The 17005-nt window shown below is 50.3% G+C and overlaps 10 protein-coding genes; 7 read left to right on the top strand and 3 right to left on the bottom strand.

Moving 5' to 3' along the window:
- Nucleotides 1-594: 594 nt before the first annotated feature.
- Nucleotides 595-3339, top strand: RCC_12327 (uncharacterized protein; the record flags this gene model as incomplete). XM_023766584.1 has 2 exons in its annotated part: nt 595-673; nt 725-3339. 2 exons carry the CDS (start codon nt 595-597, stop codon nt 3337-3339), a joined length of 2694 nt encoding a protein of 897 aa, XP_023622352.1.
- A 519-nt stretch (nt 3340-3858) lies between these two features.
- RCC_01313 (uncharacterized protein) lies at nt 3859-4488 on the bottom strand (the record flags this gene model as incomplete). Its single annotated transcript, XM_023766585.1, has 1 exon — nt 3859-4488. The coding sequence occupies one exon, from the start codon at nt 4486-4488 to the stop codon at nt 3859-3861; it is 630 nt and encodes a 209-aa protein (XP_023622353.1).
- A 595-nt stretch (nt 4489-5083) lies between these two features.
- On the top strand, nt 5084-5680 carry RCC_01314 (uncharacterized protein; the record flags this gene model as incomplete). The annotated part of the gene is made up of 1 exon (XM_023766586.1): nt 5084-5680. One exon carries the CDS (start codon nt 5084-5086, stop codon nt 5678-5680), a length of 597 nt encoding a protein of 198 aa, XP_023622354.1.
- A 1026-nt stretch (nt 5681-6706) lies between these two features.
- On the top strand, nt 6707-7318 carry RCC_01315 (uncharacterized protein; the record flags this gene model as incomplete). Its single annotated transcript, XM_023766587.1, has 1 exon — nt 6707-7318. One exon carries the CDS (start codon nt 6707-6709, stop codon nt 7316-7318), a length of 612 nt encoding a protein of 203 aa, XP_023622355.1.
- A 984-nt stretch (nt 7319-8302) lies between these two features.
- RCC_12328 (related to secretory lipase) lies at nt 8303-9799 on the top strand (the record flags this gene model as incomplete). XM_023766588.1 has 2 exons in its annotated part: nt 8303-8888; nt 8952-9799. 2 exons carry the CDS (start codon nt 8303-8305, stop codon nt 9797-9799), a joined length of 1434 nt encoding a protein of 477 aa, XP_023622356.1.
- Nucleotides 9800-10896: 1097 nt separating this feature from the next.
- Nucleotides 10897-11710, top strand: RCC_01316 (uncharacterized protein; the record flags this gene model as incomplete). XM_023766589.1 has 3 exons in its annotated part: nt 10897-11303; nt 11367-11544; nt 11606-11710. 3 exons carry the CDS (start codon nt 10897-10899, stop codon nt 11708-11710), a joined length of 690 nt encoding a protein of 229 aa, XP_023622357.1.
- A 375-nt stretch (nt 11711-12085) lies between these two features.
- On the bottom strand, nt 12086-12724 carry RCC_01318 (uncharacterized protein; the record flags this gene model as incomplete). XM_023766590.1 has 2 exons in its annotated part: nt 12086-12151; nt 12224-12724. 2 exons carry the CDS (start codon nt 12722-12724, stop codon nt 12086-12088), a joined length of 567 nt encoding a protein of 188 aa, XP_023622358.1.
- Nucleotides 12725-13003: 279 nt separating this feature from the next.
- RCC_01319 (uncharacterized protein) lies at nt 13004-13615 on the top strand (the record flags this gene model as incomplete). The annotated part of the gene is made up of 1 exon (XM_023766591.1): nt 13004-13615. One exon carries the CDS (start codon nt 13004-13006, stop codon nt 13613-13615), a length of 612 nt encoding a protein of 203 aa, XP_023622359.1.
- Nucleotides 13616-13909: 294 nt separating this feature from the next.
- On the bottom strand, nt 13910-16106 carry RCC_01320 (probable gephyrin; the record flags this gene model as incomplete). XM_023766592.1 has 4 exons in its annotated part: nt 13910-14495; nt 14545-15649; nt 15703-15781; nt 15837-16106. 4 exons carry the CDS (start codon nt 16104-16106, stop codon nt 13910-13912), a joined length of 2040 nt encoding a protein of 679 aa, XP_023622360.1.
- Nucleotides 16107-16463: 357 nt separating this feature from the next.
- On the top strand, nt 16464-16859 carry RCC_01321 (uncharacterized protein; the record flags this gene model as incomplete). XM_023766593.1 has 2 exons in its annotated part: nt 16464-16636; nt 16688-16859. The coding sequence occupies 2 exons, from the start codon at nt 16464-16466 to the stop codon at nt 16857-16859; spliced, it is 345 nt and encodes a 114-aa protein (XP_023622361.1).
- Nucleotides 16860-17005: the final 146 nt, after the last annotated feature.

Consider the following 17005-nt stretch of genomic DNA (forward strand, 5'->3'; position numbering starts at 1 on the left):
ACGGCTTTGCGAGTCAAATTAGCGAAGAGACATTCCGCCGCGGTAGGATGCTGTATAGCTACTTGAACCCCAGAATGTCTGCCCGCCACTGCATCTGCACAAGAACTCACAGGATATGACACAGCAGAGCGTAATAAGAAGATGGGAGTCTGTATCACCACATCAGGGAAGCAACCAAGCATGACCAGGTTGACCGGACGCCTTCGTGGTCATCTTGCATGTATAGAGCCCGGGTAAGCTTTCCGAGGTCTATTGCTGCGATCACCTACAATGTTTGAGATGATACGAAAATCTGGCAGGCTCTGCGGTGAAGGGGGTTTGCTTCTGACAATGATTCCTGCCAACGGATGAGAAGGGTGGGAGGAAGAGGAACAGCAGAGGCAGCAAATGCATTTCTCTTTATACCTGTAAATACCGCGAAACGTTCTGAAATCTTCCGCAAGAGACTCGCGTGGGATTCGCTCATCCATTGAGTTCACCACGCTGCAGATCACTCGCCAAGAGCCATTTCCACCGCCTTCGTGACGAGGATGTGGATTGCAAACCTCCCAGCACGACCGATCTGCCACCGCGACAGGGGAAGCTGTTGCAAATATGGCTGAAGCCACCACGGCCTCCCAACAGCTACGCGCGAAAGGCAACGAAGCCTATCTCGCTGGTCGAGTTCCAGACGGTGCCAATGCATATCCCGTCGCCACATGAAGATATTCGCTAACATGATCAGCTATATCACTGTATGAGAAAGCCGCTGAGGCTGCGCCAGATGATCCAGCGCCATTGTCGAATCTTTCTGCAGCATTCTTCGAGCTCGGAGACTATAATGCTTCAGTCAAGGCATCGGACCATGCAATGGCTTTCAGTGAAGACGAGAGCAAGCGGCAGAAGCTATATTTACGAAAAGCCAAGTCCCTCCTTTATCTTCTCGACTACGATGCCGCCGCTGTGACAGTTGAGAATCTCGAGGAGGGCGTCGAGAAGACGAAGCTCAATGCCGTAATACTGAACACACTCCAGAGCCGCTCGAAGGCTGAGGCCGAAGAATCTTTGACAATTCCCAGACGGCTGATCACAGACCTGCCTAGGTACAAGGAGATGATACGTAACGTTCAGCAGTACTTTACAGTAGGTCACGATATCCCAGAGTCTCTGTACGATGGGGACTTGCTCGATACCGGAAGAGAAAAGATATCACTGCTCTTCGCGGGCATTGGTGATGGGCGACATCTTTACCATACCATTCTATCTGCTGGATTCGATAAGAAGGCGAGCGAAAAATGCTTCCACTTGACGATTGTCGACCACAAAGCCGGTGTCATCGCTCGAGATTTCCTGGTCTTGCTTATGATCAACGACTTCTCAAAAGTCCTGGATGATGACGAGAAAAAGGCGACGAGCTTGATCTTCCCGCTCTTCTATTACACATACCTTTCGCCTATAATGCCTCCTTTGCTTCACGATGTTCTACAGGCGAAGATTGGTGATGCCATTGCCATACTTCACCAACCAGAGCTCATGCCTGCTTTCTTGGATATTCCCATCGCATATCACGATGAGGCCCTTCGTATGTTGATGGAATGGCAAGAGGAGGCGGGGACAGAGTACCCGACCAAGCCTGTGAGAGAGGAAGTCGTCCGGCAGAGGAAGCAAGGGAAACAGTCCCAGTTAGGCATGCTGATGAAGTATGGTAAGGGTATAGAGGATATCAGGCCACCACCTGTCAGCTGCGAAAAGGAGCAAGCTTTCTACGAAGAGTTCGGAATTTTGACCATGAATTGGGCTAGTCATCAACTGTTCTACGAAGAGGAACTCCAGCAAGCGTTTGATGACTTCGATATGGATGACCCCGAAGCACTCAATGCCGACTTCCTGGATAAAGTCGATGACTGCTGGAAGACCAATCCCACTTTTGTAGATCTGGAGTGGCAGCGGAATCGTGAAGATTCACACATGTACTTGGTTGTTAATCACGATCCTTTCGAAACTGGTCACGACCTGCTGCAAGCGGGTGCCAAAGCTCCAGAGAAACAAGGACTGTTGAATATCGTTTCCTTCTGGTTCAACGGCATCTGTCATGGTTTCTCCCGGATGAGAGGCCGATGCAAAGTTGAGGCATGCATTGGCGACATTGCAACAGTCCTGGAGCAAATCACGTCTGGCACAGTTGGTCATCGAGCAGCCTCAGACGGATCGGACACTGTGACGGATAAGTTGCAGGCTGATGACATTCTTCACAAGGAGCTGGTTGTCTATCCAGCAGCATACGATCGCATCCATTTGTCGAACATTCCAGACTACATTGGTGGCTCACTTCCAGTGTACTTGCATGCCATTCCCGCGTTGTATCCAGGCGAAACCTCCTACGTTACTTCAACCTGCCTACGTAACCCTCCTCGCTGGAACTCGCATAGAGATTTCGACCATGAGTACGTTGCACTCAGCGAGCCTACAGAGCTGGAGTCGATCTTTCACGTCCGTGTGGAACAAGCCCAGGACCTAGGTGACTACCCGATACTGGCCCAATACGTGCGATGGTACCATCATCCGGTCCCAGCTTCGTTCTCGAACTTGCTCCCCCGTGCTCGCTTAGAAACTTGGTTGTATCGACTCTTCTTCAAGACGATGATTCCGATCGCGAGACCTATGCGTGACTCTGCATTGATCTACTCCCCACTGAACCTTACGGTCTTCCTACGACTGTGTAGTCATCTGCATACGGCCGGCTATCCAGCGCACTGGATGAGCGGCGTCCTCGAAGCACTTATCTCTGGTAGTGTGAGAACTACAGCTCGTCCGCCAAGATCGGATCCCCTAGCCATCGAAGAGACCGAAAGAAAAATGCCCATGCTCATGCAGTCAACGAAGCCATTCATTGCGGAGCTAACCAGTTTGCTCAGTTTTTGGCAATTCTCGTTACCTTTCGGAGTACTCTCAGACAACATTCCCAACAGGAAAGATGTACATCGCTACGAAATCGACTTTCCCAAATGCGAAGATTTCTACGCAGAAACACCAGTCTTTATCCTAGCGCTCTTCCATCTGAAAATCTTACCTGTTGAGGCATGTGAAAATGTACGACCCGTACTACTGAGCGATGAACTCGGCAGTTCTTCGCCACGAGCGAGAGAAGCTAGAGATGTAGGGTTACATATCATATCGACTTGGAAATGGAAGAGAGCTGCGAAGAGGGCAACTTTCTGGCTGAGAGAGGATGTTTTGAATGCATATAAAGATGATCCGAATTGGGGTCTGGCTATTTGGCGGACTGATACTTGGATTTTACATTCTGGACCGAGGGGTTTGCGGGGATTGAGGGATATGGGGAGGTTTTGGATGGATTAGGTTGTGTGAGTTCTGAGTCGAAAGGACCGGCGGCTGTTCAGTTTGATGTTAGGAGGGAGATGAGTGCTGGTTCAACTCCAGGTAGAAGGGGGCAGAATCCGGCGTCTAGTAGGTCTTGCAGGAGTGTAAGCGATGGGTCAAATGGATGTGTATATTTGCCGGAATGTTCAGGTAGTTCAAGCTTACGGAGGCGATGGGTCGCAAGATGCTGCACCATGATTTCCAACACAGGCCTGATGATCGTTTTTCTACTTTCCAGCACGCAAGCAAAATCAGGAACTATAAGGGGAGAAGGGATAGTGAACTTGATCAAGTCATAATGCAGTGCTATCGCTATCCTGCGCGCTTGCTTTCCTAATCACAATAGGAGTTCATATGTACAGATTTCCGCACCACAGCGCAACCCACGTTTGCTATTCGTGGAAGCAGAGAAACAGGTTGATTGACCCTCCGAGATGTCTCTTTCCCCCTAAGCTGTATACGCGCACACAGAGCGACAACAAAGAACCTCCTCCCAATTCACTTCTCCGTCGTAACCCTCTTGGAGCGCCCCAAACAGAAATCGCCAATCTTCATATCTATTCTTGCAGTAGAACGAAAGATTCCACCAATCTTTCCGACAGGGAACTCAACCATAAAAGGGCGATCTGATGCAGCACGGTTACTTGCCTGAACGAACAACATGCGGTACCAGGAGCTGTCATCGCCAGACCAACGGATATGGTTGAAATTGAGGAAAACAAGCGAATGTGGACTCTTTCGACCAATGTACAAGGGTCCTTTGTTTCGACCCCGGAAGAAAGGGTTGATGGCACATTCCTCGCCCTCTAAAGTTCGCCGCAGTTGCTGCTCGGCGTCAGGGAGTTGCTCAAACCATAAAGCTCGTCGGAGATCGATGGAGTTCTGAACGGTGGCGCGGAATGTCTTGTTGACGCGCTGGCAGAGGAGTAGTGTCTTGAGCTTTGCGATATCTGCAGGCTCCCCGATGTTGGTGCGTAGCTCGAGAAGGATCATTTGAAGAAGTTCTGGGATGTTGAAGACTCGGGGAGCAGCGCTTGAGAGATTCTGATTCTGTTCTTGGCTCGACGGCATAGCGATGCTGGTGGAGGCAACACTGCGATTCTCGTGGGCTTTGACGTGAAGAGACATGGTGGTGGTTTTGTGCTCGATGATAGCCTGCTGTTGTTTGAGTCAGTACATCGCGTATGCTCAAACTTTCCAAAAGAACCTCGCTGACCTTTTTGCCCATCTCGCGCTGCTCGCGCGCTTAGAGGACCTGTCGATATGCAGGTACTACCGATTGTTTTGACGAAGTTAGATAAGGAGAAATCAAGACGGCTAAGGGAGCTGCCTCCTTCTCGGGCGCTCCTCCGAAGTTTTCGAGGGTTCGTAGACAAGTATGCCTTGTGTGCCTTCTGTGCAGTGCGAGTTCCCAACCCAATTGTGAGTGTTATCTCGAGCTTTTCTGTGGCTCATGTGAGTGTCTCAAAAAGCGGCTGAAGAAGCACAAGCCTTGGCATCCTTTCATGTGACAACACCCGCCCGCCTTCCCGCTATAAGTACCCGCTACTCGAGATCCTCAACTTCGAACCGCGCACCAACATCGATCTCAACGACATCGCTGATACCTCCTTGTATCACCCATCCTTCTTCGCCAACTTCGACGCCTTTTTGCCAACACGTCCTGCATTGGTCAACATCAGCCTCACAGCCTGTTATACATCACCCTACCTCACTGCGCACCATGGACAACATCACGAACATCAAGGACGAGTGCGAGGTTATGCGCGAGCGTCTCGAGGATCTTCCTCAGGAACTCTATGACCAGATCTACAAGACAGTCTTCACCGCCCCGCCAGGAGTACGCAACATGCACAATGGAGATGGAGTAAACACCAGACTCCTGCAAATCTCTCGAGCATCTCGTGCGCTTTACGCCAAATCCTACTATGGTGCGGGTGCAGACTTCGTCTTCACCAGCGAGATGTACTTGTATCACTCCACCATGCTGTCGTGGATCCAAGTCCTGCCCGCCGAGCATTTGGAATACATCGAGCGAATCACCATGATCTCTTTCGAGCAAGCTTCTCCAGCTATGATCGCACTCGAGATTGATTGGGTGAAGGCATCCTACCAAGTTTTGGGATTGGACCACGTCGTGAGTAAGTGCGTCTTTGTGCGCAAGTGCGCCTCCATGATTTCTCCGATGGGACGGAATGATGGCTTGGAGGACAACAAAGACGAGCACGAGCCAGGAAGGAAGTTCGGCCAGAATCGTATCGACAAGCTCGATGATTGGATCGTTGCCAATGAGGGGTATCGTTGTACACGACACGACTGAGCTTCTGCGGAGGCGCCCTCCAGCTTGAAACCAACGGGAAATCACGAATCGGAACGGTCCAAGGTCTTGCGAATGTTTATGACGATACTAGCAAGGATTGAAGGGATTGAAGAGTACGCTCCAGACTCTGCAAATCTCTCCCATTCGATCTCGCTGGTGACGAGGGATAATCTATCCACGAACAGGTTCACAAGGCGCGGTCTACTGAGTTCATTCAATGGCTTATCACCGATTACGGGTGGACTTGAGCGCAGGAAGGATGGACCTCGGCGATATTACCTGGGAAAGGAGGACTGTTTTTGCTGCCATGAAGCGAGTCTGTACATAATGGAAGCTACTTGTGTATGATAGACTCGACTTCATAAAAACAGCTATTCAACGAGTCTCTCGAAATGTTTGTTAATGTATGCGTGCGCCTATGTCTTCGTCACTATCACTGAGCCACCAGAAAATGCGATCAACACAAGCCGCCAGCAATGACTAGAGATATGAACGACTTGCAGGTATCAAGTATTAATAAGTAGGAAAGAAGACTGCTTTGAAGATCGCGGGCGGTTTCAACCCGTGAAGCACTATGGAAAGCGCGCAAGCATCCTCGACATAAAAGCTTTTGCGATCTGGAAGGCAGGTTCAGATGCAATGTGTCTTCAATGCAAGATGACGAGAATGTTCTGATCTTGGCAGGCTTTCACATGACAACATCCGGTCGCTCACGTAATAAACCCTGCTTGAACTAGACTAGCCGCCGCAAGCACCCTTATCTCGACGCCGACTTTGCAAAACACATCCACTCGACAACACCACCACCAACTTCTCTACTTGTTGTTCCCAACACCCCCGCGCGGTCTTCGGCGGTGGTCCTTCAACAGTTGCACGTTCTCATTGCGCGCCTCCCTATCGGCATTGCCTGTTTCGCTACGATAACACGGTTTCTGTGTTCGTTTACGGCTACGCGGCCTCCTTCACATCGCAACTTCAATCCGCAACTTCAATCGGCAACTTCAATCCGAAACTTCAATCAGCAACATGGCTGCATCAATCGACAGCGCGGACCTCCGCCTCCTACTCGAGAAGCTCCCCCAAGAACTTTACGACATGATCTACAAGGATGTGTTCACCGCCACCCCATGTTCCAGAAACCCCACCACCGGCCAAGGCGTCAACAACAACATGCTCCAAGTCAGCCGCCACACGCGCGCCGAGTACGCAAAGACCTACTACGGACCAGGCGCCGAATTCGTCTTCAATCACCGAGACGACCCCTTTTCCTATGTCGCCATGATATCGTGGATCGAGACCCTACCCGCTGAACACGTCAACCTAATCGACCACATCCTCTTTATTCTCGAGAAGGAAACCGAAGAAGATGGAACTCGCATGGATGTGGATGTCGACACGAGCATCGAGGTTCAGAAGCTCGAGCTCGCGGTCAAGTTTATCCCCGATCATGTTGTCGATAAGTGCGATTATCGATTCGTGGTCGTGATTGATCCCGAYGAGAGCAGATTGTCTATTATGGAGGCCCTTGAGAGTCGCGCATACATCTTTGGTGCGAGGCGATCGAAGCGCTGGCTTCGGCGCATTTGGGCTGCGACACAGCCTGCGAGCCATCTCAGGAAACTTCAGCGACCAAGCTGAGATTTTTGAAGAATCGAGCGTGTAGCCGTTACAACTGTCATTGTCTATGACAGGTGGCTCACGTATTTGGGGAAGGACACAAGAATCACGAAGGCAGTGGGATCACCTGTCGGTACCAACACGCGCGGACTTTGTTCACCTTCACGAAACTTGCAACACATACTACGCCAAGACGTGTATTTGTAGGAAAGCATGATCAGTACATGCTACGAGGAAATTCAACAAAGACTCAAGCACACATGAGAATGTGCACGGTCATGTTCATGAGTGGCAGAATGCGAAGCGAGAAGTTGCATTTCATGGCGCGTGGGTTTTACGACGTCGTTTGCGGAGATCACAAGGCGTCAGAGCAGTCGTGCTTCACTCAATGATGCGGCTCCAATGCCTGCAACTTTCAAGGCCATGTTTAGCGGAGTGGTAACCTTTGCGAATATCAATAGGATTGAATGGAAACTCTGCGCATGACGATAACTTTACTCTTTCGCGTTTCATCCAACTCCTATAGCAAGTCTCTGTGAATACACATGCGTTGGTTGAAACTTGGGAGAGTGTACATCTGAGCTCGAAAGTGTGATGTAATTCTATGAATGAGATATTTTGGCTGTCTATCGAGTAAGAGAAAGAGGCATTCACTCAAGAAGCGCCAAGATATACTAACCAGGACCAGAGACCAGGGGTGATTCGGAGCCCGAACGCAATATTCTGTAACGGCTAGGAAGATATACGACTAATGGAAGAGCGATGAAGTCTTACTTTCGTTCGTGCAACTCCAGCTGCGTGTGTTTCGGGAGACGCATCCTTCAATGCAGATCAGRGCAGCGGGGTTCTTCGGGTGAGCCGCAGCCGAAGCCGGCCAAGGAGGATCAAAGGCGTTAGACTGCATCCTTCAGCATCCTTCTGCATCCTCCAGATTGGTATAGCTACACCTTACTTCCAAGCCTCACCGACTATCTCTCATCCTCAAGATTGGCCTTACATTCCGCAATGGTACAATTTCCACTGGCAGTTATAGCCTCACTAGCAGCTTATCTACCAGCAACAATCTCCCAGACAGCTACATCCCAAAGCGATACCTGGAACTCCACATTCTCTCTAACTCAAGAGCACATCACCACCGCGGGACTAGACAATGTAACAGCAAATGCCGTCAATCTCGCAGCGCGATTCGAACGAACAAACTGGGCGGGAAGCAGCGTCTCGGAAGATCCCTTCTACAACCCCCCAAGTAACAGCTCCCATCTCCCACCCGGAGCTCTCCTCTCTGTGGAACACGACACCAACACCTCCTTTTATACTCTCCCTCCAGCAGTCGCATTATCGCGAATTCTCTACCAATCCGAAACCATCAACGGTACTGCAGTTCCGGCTTCCGCATATGTGCTCTGGCCATACCTCCCTCGGGAAGACGCTCACTGTCCCGGGAAATTCCCCGTCGTGGGATGGGCGCATGGGACGAGTGGGTGTTTAGGAGAGTGTGCACCGAGCCATATCAGGAATTTATGGTATCAATTCGCGGGGGCGTATGAGGTAGCTTTGCAAGGTTATGTAGTTGTCGCTCCGGACTATGCAGGTAAGAAAACAAAAATCCCCAAAACATCGCCAGATTCGCGCAACTCTACTGATTCAAGACAAGGCCTCGGAGTCACACATTTCCCCAACGGAACCTCCATCAAACATCTCTGGCTCTCCGGCCCCTCACAAGCCAACGATCTCTTCCACTCCATCAAAGCAGCACAATCCGCTTTCCCCCAATTAAGCGACAACTTCGTCCTTCTCGGCCACTCCCAAGGCGGCGCAGCAACCTGGTCCRCAGCCCAACGACAATTCCAGCGTCCAGTCCCAGGTTACCTCGGAGCAATCTCCATTTCCCCCCCTACGAACCCTCTCCGACAACTCCGCACCGGGCCACTCCTGGCGCCACTTTTCGCTTTTTTGGCGGCGAATGGTCTGGGACAATTATTCGCATCTTTTGATCCTTTGGAATTCCTCACGGTGAAAGGAGTGCGGATCTTGAATTTGTTACGTGATGTTAAAGGGTGTGGGAATGTGCAGACTGCTTTACTTAGTCTTGCGGATACTGTTAGACCGGATTTCATGCAAAGTACCTCGTTGAGACGGTTTGCGGATTTGACTACTAATGGCGGGAAACCCATTTCTGGACCTCTATTGATCATTCAAGGCACCGCGGATCAATTGGTCAAAGTACAAGCTACGGATGTGGGGGTTGAGGAGACTTGTATGAAGTATCCTGGGAGTGAATTGGAGTATTTGGTGGTAAATGGGACGGATCATGTGGCGACTGTATTTGGGAGTCAGAGGATTTGGATGGAGTGGATTGGGGAGAGGTTTGCTGGGAGAAGGGAGGTTGACAAGGCTTTTTGTGAGAGGAAGGTGGTTCGTCYTGTGAGACCTGTGGGCGTGTATCAGGCGCAGGTGAATTATTATTTGGAATTGGCTACTAAGCCCTATCAGATTGGGTAAGGGAGTGGTGTTGAGTCGAGCCGAGAGCCCCGGGGATTGGGATGGGGAATGGAGAAAGTTGCATGTCATTCACGCTCTCTCGTTGTGGGAAGGAGATACTGTTGTTTACTGGATTTATCACCTCTATTGTCCCTCAGGGCCTCTATGGACTTCCTGTTACTTGGACGATACACAGTCCCCGGCAAATGACTCGTAGATACGTTGTAGAGAGTAGAGTAGATAAATAATACTCATCTCCCCCCTCCCCCTCATCCACACCATCTCTAGTAAAATACATCATCCCCGTCTACTACTTTCCCTAGCGCCTTTAACGAATCTCCCGTGTAAAAAGTGAAAATCAAAGTCTGTTCTTATAAGATCCTAGGAGAGGGGAAAATCTTCCCTGGAGTTCTTTCTATATGCCGCTTAGATGAAATCTCCCCGCTTGATATAGGGAGTTTATGGAAAGAGGAATATATTATTAAGCATTTAGAGGGAAATTCGATGTAAAAGATCTGGGGATTCGGCGTACTTATATTAATAATGAATAGTTTACGAGATAGGATAAGGGATGGGGAACGGTAGATATAGAATGGGATTTTATAGGGAAAAGGTCAAGTATCAATGATCATAGAGCTACCTTGATTGAGTGTTGTGGGAAGGAGAGGGAGGTATCCTCTTTGAAGTAATAGTATAGTCGAGGCCGATCGGAAATTTGTGGATGATATGACTATCCTCCTACGTCACTTGCTGTTAAGGGGAAGTCCTCGTGTGAGGCGTGTGCCGGTCTCTATGGAATCTTCTCCGATCCTTCGAGCTGACCTCTAGCAAGTAATCGCAAAGAGACCATATTAGGTATACAAAGTGGCAGTCATCACTCTAGAGCCAGCTTCAACCTTACTGATCATCACTACTCAGCTTGTTCTCAGATACCTCGATCAGCGGATTCGCACGCGCAGCCGCCGTCATGTCAGCTGCCGAGCACGCACATGAAAGGAACTTCCGTCCGTGCGTCCATTCGCACTCCTCATATCTGCGCAGACACTAGCCATCACTTCTTCTTCCAATCCTACAAAACACTCGCAAACTCCGACTCGACTCCTGAGAATCCATACATCATGGACACTCTCTCTACCCACCAAACCCCAATATCATCCAGCAGCAGCAACATGCCCTCCTCCAAGCCACCCAAGCCAAGCACTCCGCCTCCTCCTCCTCCTCCTCCACAACCACCAATCGACCCCAACCAAGCCTCCGCCCTCAGAATAACCGCCCACCTCCTCGCAAAATCCAAAACCCGCCTCCTCCTCAGCACCCTCCCCCAAGAACTCTTCGACAAAATCCACACTCTAGTCTTCTCGCCATCCCCCTCCTCCAACAACATAATCCACGTCTTCCCCGCCCATCTCCACAACCCCACGAATCAAGACCACGGAAAATGCGAACCTCGACTCCCTCTACATCTCATGCGGATTTCCCGCGCTACTAGAATGGAATTCCGTGAGGAGTTTTTCTCATCTACGAGGTTTTGCTTTCGGGATGTTTTGCTTTGTTATTATTGGCTGAGGAATTTACCGTCTTGGATAAGGGATTCTGTGAGATGGATTCGGTGTTATGAGATGTTTGATCAACCGAGACGGTTGAAGGCTTTTCATGATGATGAAGATGGTGGAAGGGATGATTATGATTGGGTTGATCGTCAGAGGGATTTGAAGAGGAAGATTCGCAAGGGGTTTCCTCTTGTGGAATGCGTATTCGAACTCGAGGTTAGTTTCAATGTTGGATTTGTGGATTTGAGGATGGTAACTAATGGAGTGTGTGTGATAGCCGATTGAAGAACGTGCGGTGGAGATTAAAGGTCCTGTTGTTGTGCGACATGGGATTTCACTACGAGCCGCTTGGGAGATTGCGCGGGTGAAGGAGAATGCCTGATGATGGAAAAAGAAGCAAGGTGGTGGATATGTGGTTTTGGATGAGGCGTGGTCTTTGTTCGATTGTGAAAAGCATGTTCTTTGAAGCATTTTACTGAACTTGGCAGGTATTGGTCAAGTCTCCTTGGTGGATTCGAAGKGTATTGAGGGGCTCGAAGAACTTCGTAACAAGACCTCCATGTAATCAAAAGCAGACAAAACGCCGAAAAATACGCTTCCCATGCACCCCGTGGACAATCAAGTTGTCGCCCATGTCTCATGATAAAAGCATCCCATAACTCCCTCCAACATGCTCCATTATGACGTACTAGCAGCCGAGCCAGAAGTCACCTCATAACAACCCCCCTCGACCTTAAACCTCCACCTACACCCCCATCTACCCAATCTCCTCTCTCTCACTATCACTCTCGCTATCACTATCCCCCCAATACTCCCTCGGCCCCTAAAATTCACAGATCAGAAAAAAAGCCAAACCCCCTCCATCAACAACTCGAGAGAAGTCAGTTAAACTCACCACATGCCCAAACTCAATCTCCACCCGCAACAAATTCATCTTAAACAAAAACCTCCTGGTCCGATCTTCCTGATGCTTCTCCGCTCGAATTCGAAACTGCTGCAATTGCGCCGGCGACCACACCATTCCGGCACCCCTGACAGGCGGCACGACGAAACTCGGGGCTGGACGCATGCAATGGATGACTCGGACCAAGGGGCGGTGATGGGAAGGCATGAAGTGAATCCAAGCGATGCAGAGTTTAGGAGAGTCGAGGCGGAAAATCGTGTTGGTGTAGTAGGAGGTTTGGTATTGGTTTCGAGAGGCGCTGTCGACGCGTAGGAGGTTGGTGGCGAGGTTTTGGGGGGCGCGGCGTTTGTTTTGGGCGGATTGGGAGGTTGGGTGGATGTAGATTGTTCGTGGGGAGGATGTGAAGGTTAGGTCGTAGATTGTGTCGTAGAGTTCTTGGGGGAGGGTGTTGAGGCCTGCGCGGAGCTTGGAGGTTGTTGCAGAGGTCGCCATGGTGCGCGAATTGGATGGARAGGAGAGGTTGTGGATTGGAGGGGGTCGATCGACTCGTTATGTGGTGTCTTGAACGGTCGAGTAGAGAGGAGTAGTGTTGAACTGTTATTTTGAGAAAGAATGTCGAAGAAAGATCTGTGGGGGGAGATATGAGTGGAGGTCCGTGCACCAGAATTCCATACTCGACTAGTCACTTCCCAAATTGATCAACTAGTGAACGTCAATTCTCGAGTTGATCAACTAGTCAACATCAACATCTCTCCAACCCAAGTGGACAACATGTCCTCCAACTCACCAACCACGATGCGCGGCAAATCCACCATCCGTCTGAAGCGTCGTTCTCCTGCCTCCATCAAAGCCAAGCAGTTCCGGGACAGGATGGACAGCCTCCCACCCGAACTCTGGGAGATGATCTACAAGTTGACGTTCACGCCCTCGAGTAACACAACCATCGATGTGACGTGCACCAGACCTGGATCCAGGCCCTGGTTCCGCCTCATCCCACAACCTCCATCAGAGCCCATCATCAAACATTCGCCTGAGATTCCTTTCCAGCTCATGCAGGTCGACAGAATGACGCGCGCCATGTTCATGGCCCCTTTTCTCAAGTCGACTACCTTCATCGTTGAGGACATCTCGCTGTGTGAGGCTTGGACCAGGCACATGCCGTCGACCATTGTGAAGAAGCTTCGCGACGTTCGATGCCTCAAGCGAGCCGTCGCGCCGTGGTTCCGAAGTCAGAAGATTCCGTATTGTGTCGACCCGGATCAGATTGAGGATTTCGCGAAGATGCTCATTCGTGAGAGGGCGCAGAGGTCTCGATGCGGAAAGGCAACTTTCAAGTACGATTGTGATGTAAGTGTTGTGCGCATGCGGACATGGCAAGGTTGAGGACTGACAGAAGTTTAGTACATTCAAGACGATGGATGAGCATACAAGCCAAGACCTGTGATGTCCGGAACAGATTGAGAAAGCGGCGGATGGACCACTGAGATTGTTGAATTGTTGCCCTGATGAAATGGGCTGTTTTTTGGGGATTTTTCAACGTACGAATGACATCGTATGAACTGGAGTTTAATGAGGCATGGCGTTCAGTCCATTCCACGAGATAGACTGCGACGATGTCAGCACTTGTCGAGAATCAAAATGCAAGGATGCAAACCTATAACAAGTCCTTCTCCAGGCTCACCCAGTCAACTCGCTCGTGATCTTTCCCATCAACAGTGCGTCAATTTTATCTCCCTTCACTTTTGAGCCTTTCTCGGCAGGTAGACAAAGCAAAGCATTGGCGCCTTTGAAGCTCCCAATAGCCGAACTTCTTTGAAACCCGGTACTCGTAGCATGGAGAAGTCCATCAGCTCTCGCCGTGACAATCACACGATGATACTCGGCTCTCTGCGGGTCCATTCTGACGTCTTGATCCAACACAACCCTGACCTTGGGTAGTCCAACAGGACTGATGCCACTCATCTTGTGTAGAGCCGGCAGGACGAAGAGATGGTATGTTACAACCGCAGAGGCAGGATTGCCGGGTAGTGAAAATATGACCTTGGTTTGTGATGTACCGTCGTTGGCTTTGAATGGCACTGTGGCGAATGTCGTGGGTTTTCCAGGTTTCATACTCACGCGGCCAAAGTGGATCGTGCCACCAAGGCTATGTTCAATGGTGGGTTTTAGAAGATCAAGTTCACCCATCGATACGCCGCCGGAGGTGATGATGACGTCCACCTTCCGCATGGCGGAGCGAAGATGCTCTTCCAACGCACCATGTCTGTGGAAAGTCAGTGATGTGAAAGAGAAGACATGCTCGTAGCACTCACTTGTCAGAGGCAACCCCGAGGTCCACTGCCTCGAAACCGGAACCTCGAACTGCAGTGAGAAGTGTCGGACGATTTGTGTCCCGCACTTCACCGAGTCTCAGCTCACCCGGTCGATCGTGTTGTACAATCTCATCGCCAGTGCTAAGTACTCCAACAATAGGTTTCCGAAAGATTGCGACTTCTCTCGTGCCTACCGAAGCGAGGAGACCAAATTCTCCGCCAATTGCAGTGATGYCTTCACCCTTCTTCATGACCACACTCCCAGCCTTCACATCGCTTCCGACTTCGCGGACATTCTCGCCGGGCTTGATATCATCAGTGAGAATCTCAATATCTTTCTCTTCCTTGCCATCTTCTGTCATTGAGCGAAGTACTGTATCCTCTACCATCACAACAGCAGTGGCGCCAGGTGGAAGCGGAGCACCTGTGRTGATTCGCGCCACTTCTCCAGATCGCAGGGTCGGCATGTCCTTAGCGGCCTGTGCATGTGAGATTCCAGTGACTGGGAAGATACCTTTGGTGCTGGGTACAAGAACATGGTTAGAGGCCACGACAGCATATCCATCTACAATGCTAGCTCGGAAAGCAGGAACAGATTCGCTCGCAGTCACATCTTCTGCGAGCACGGATCCAACGAGATCTTCGTTGACGGGTGATTTTGTAATCGTGGGTGCAGGTGTATGCTGTGTGATTTGAGCCAATGCATCTTCCACAGCAAGCATGGGGTAAGGAGACTCGCGGTATCGTCGTGAAGGTCCAGCGTTGGGGTCGTTTGACATTGGCCGATTTTCTGGAAGTGTGTGTGCCTTTGGGCCGTGGTGATGGCCATGACCATGACCATGCGAATGATCATGTGAGTGATCGTGGTGATGATGGTTTGAGGAGGGGCTTTGGGCAGCAGCCGACACACTGGCGTCCTTTTCAAGCTTCTTGACTCCACCAGCATGCAAAGTACGAGAATCAGCCCCAGAAGCCTGTTGGCAGGCATGTGGCAAAAGCTTTAGCACTGCCTCGAGATTCTCTTTTGCTCCTTTCGGCGAACCAGGTAGAGTGAGGATCAGGGTCCCATTCCGAACACCAGCGACCGGTCGGGCCATTGCTGCGAMTGTGGAGATGTTAGTTGAGATTCCTTGACGAGCCATGGAAGTTTTGACGGACAAGGCGTTATAGCCAAGGAGGCTGAAAGCATTGTATGTACCAGTCCGGTGGCATGTCTGTGTATGAGAGGAGTCACTGCCTTGGTTGTTGTCAACATCATCTAAACCTATGTGCCTTTGTGGGTTACAACCTACCTCTGGAGTCACATCTTTCTGAGCAAATCCAGTGCCTCCACTTGTGACAATAAGATTCACCGGATCTGCGCCATCTGTCCAAGCAGTGATGGCACGTTGAATATCGAGGACATTATCAGTCACAATCTTGGTGTCAGTTGCTTGCCATTGACCTCCGCCTTTGTCCGCAAAAGTCTGCTGTAAAGCGGGAATGCCTTTATCAGTAGACGCATCCTTTGACGCAGTCTCCGAGACGATGAGGATGGCTGCTCGAAGTGCTGAAGAGGACATGATGAATGGAAGATGGAAGGCGAAGGAGATGGTGAGTAGTGAGGTGAAGGCAATGACTGCATTGAGTTGAGATAGCATCAGACTATGCCCAAAGCAGGAAAGCGGCTTCTATCTCCACAGCTCGACAACCTCACCCTAGACTTCACCCAGACACCATCCTGATCATCAACATACCATTTTGTTCAAAACCCTTAAAGAGTGTGCGACTAGAGGGATGAGGATCTCAAGACCGACCGTCACCGATGCTGATGAGAATCAGAAAGTCTTCCAACCTCAATGATGCTATCGATCCGGCAGTAGCCTACGCGATTTGTCCTTAAGAGTTCCCCCCTTTGGCGGATTTGTACGCTCTTCAAGATGCTGCTCATTCACATCCACGTTCTTTCCCGCACCGTCTTTCTCGTCGTCGTCGCTGCCGTCAATAACACTCTCCTTTTTGCCACCCTCTGCCACATCCGCAATCTTCTCCTCGGCATGACCATCTCCACTCTCCGCAAAATCTTTCTGGCAGCTGTTCCGTTCGGCTGCGTGTGAGTCTGCTGTCCGGTTCTCCATATCAGCGAAAACTGATATAGCAGTAGCTTGAGATGTTCTTCTTCCCGACAGCGCAAGACCCATCTTAAGCAGACTGCAAAGCAAACATGTCAGGACCAAAGCTCATTATACAGAAACCGAGCAGAGCAATCCATAGAATCTCAACAAAGAATACGCATCATCACGCATGCCATGGCCGCGAGAATCAAGTCGTGCTAGCGGTATTGCAATACTAAAATCTTCGCCTTCTACACATTCTAAGTAGGGAACAACAATGGCTCACAGAAATCCTGAATACGAAACTGCGGAAAAATGGGTGATGTCATCCCCAACCGCAACCTCAACATCAAACACGAATATCATCC

Source organism: Ramularia collo-cygni (assembly GCF_900074925.1).
Source record: "Ramularia collo-cygni strain URUG2 genome assembly, contig: RCC_scaffold01, whole genome shotgun sequence".
NCBI classification, from domain to species: Eukaryota; Fungi; Ascomycota; class Dothideomycetes; order Mycosphaerellales; family Mycosphaerellaceae; genus Ramularia; species Ramularia collo-cygni.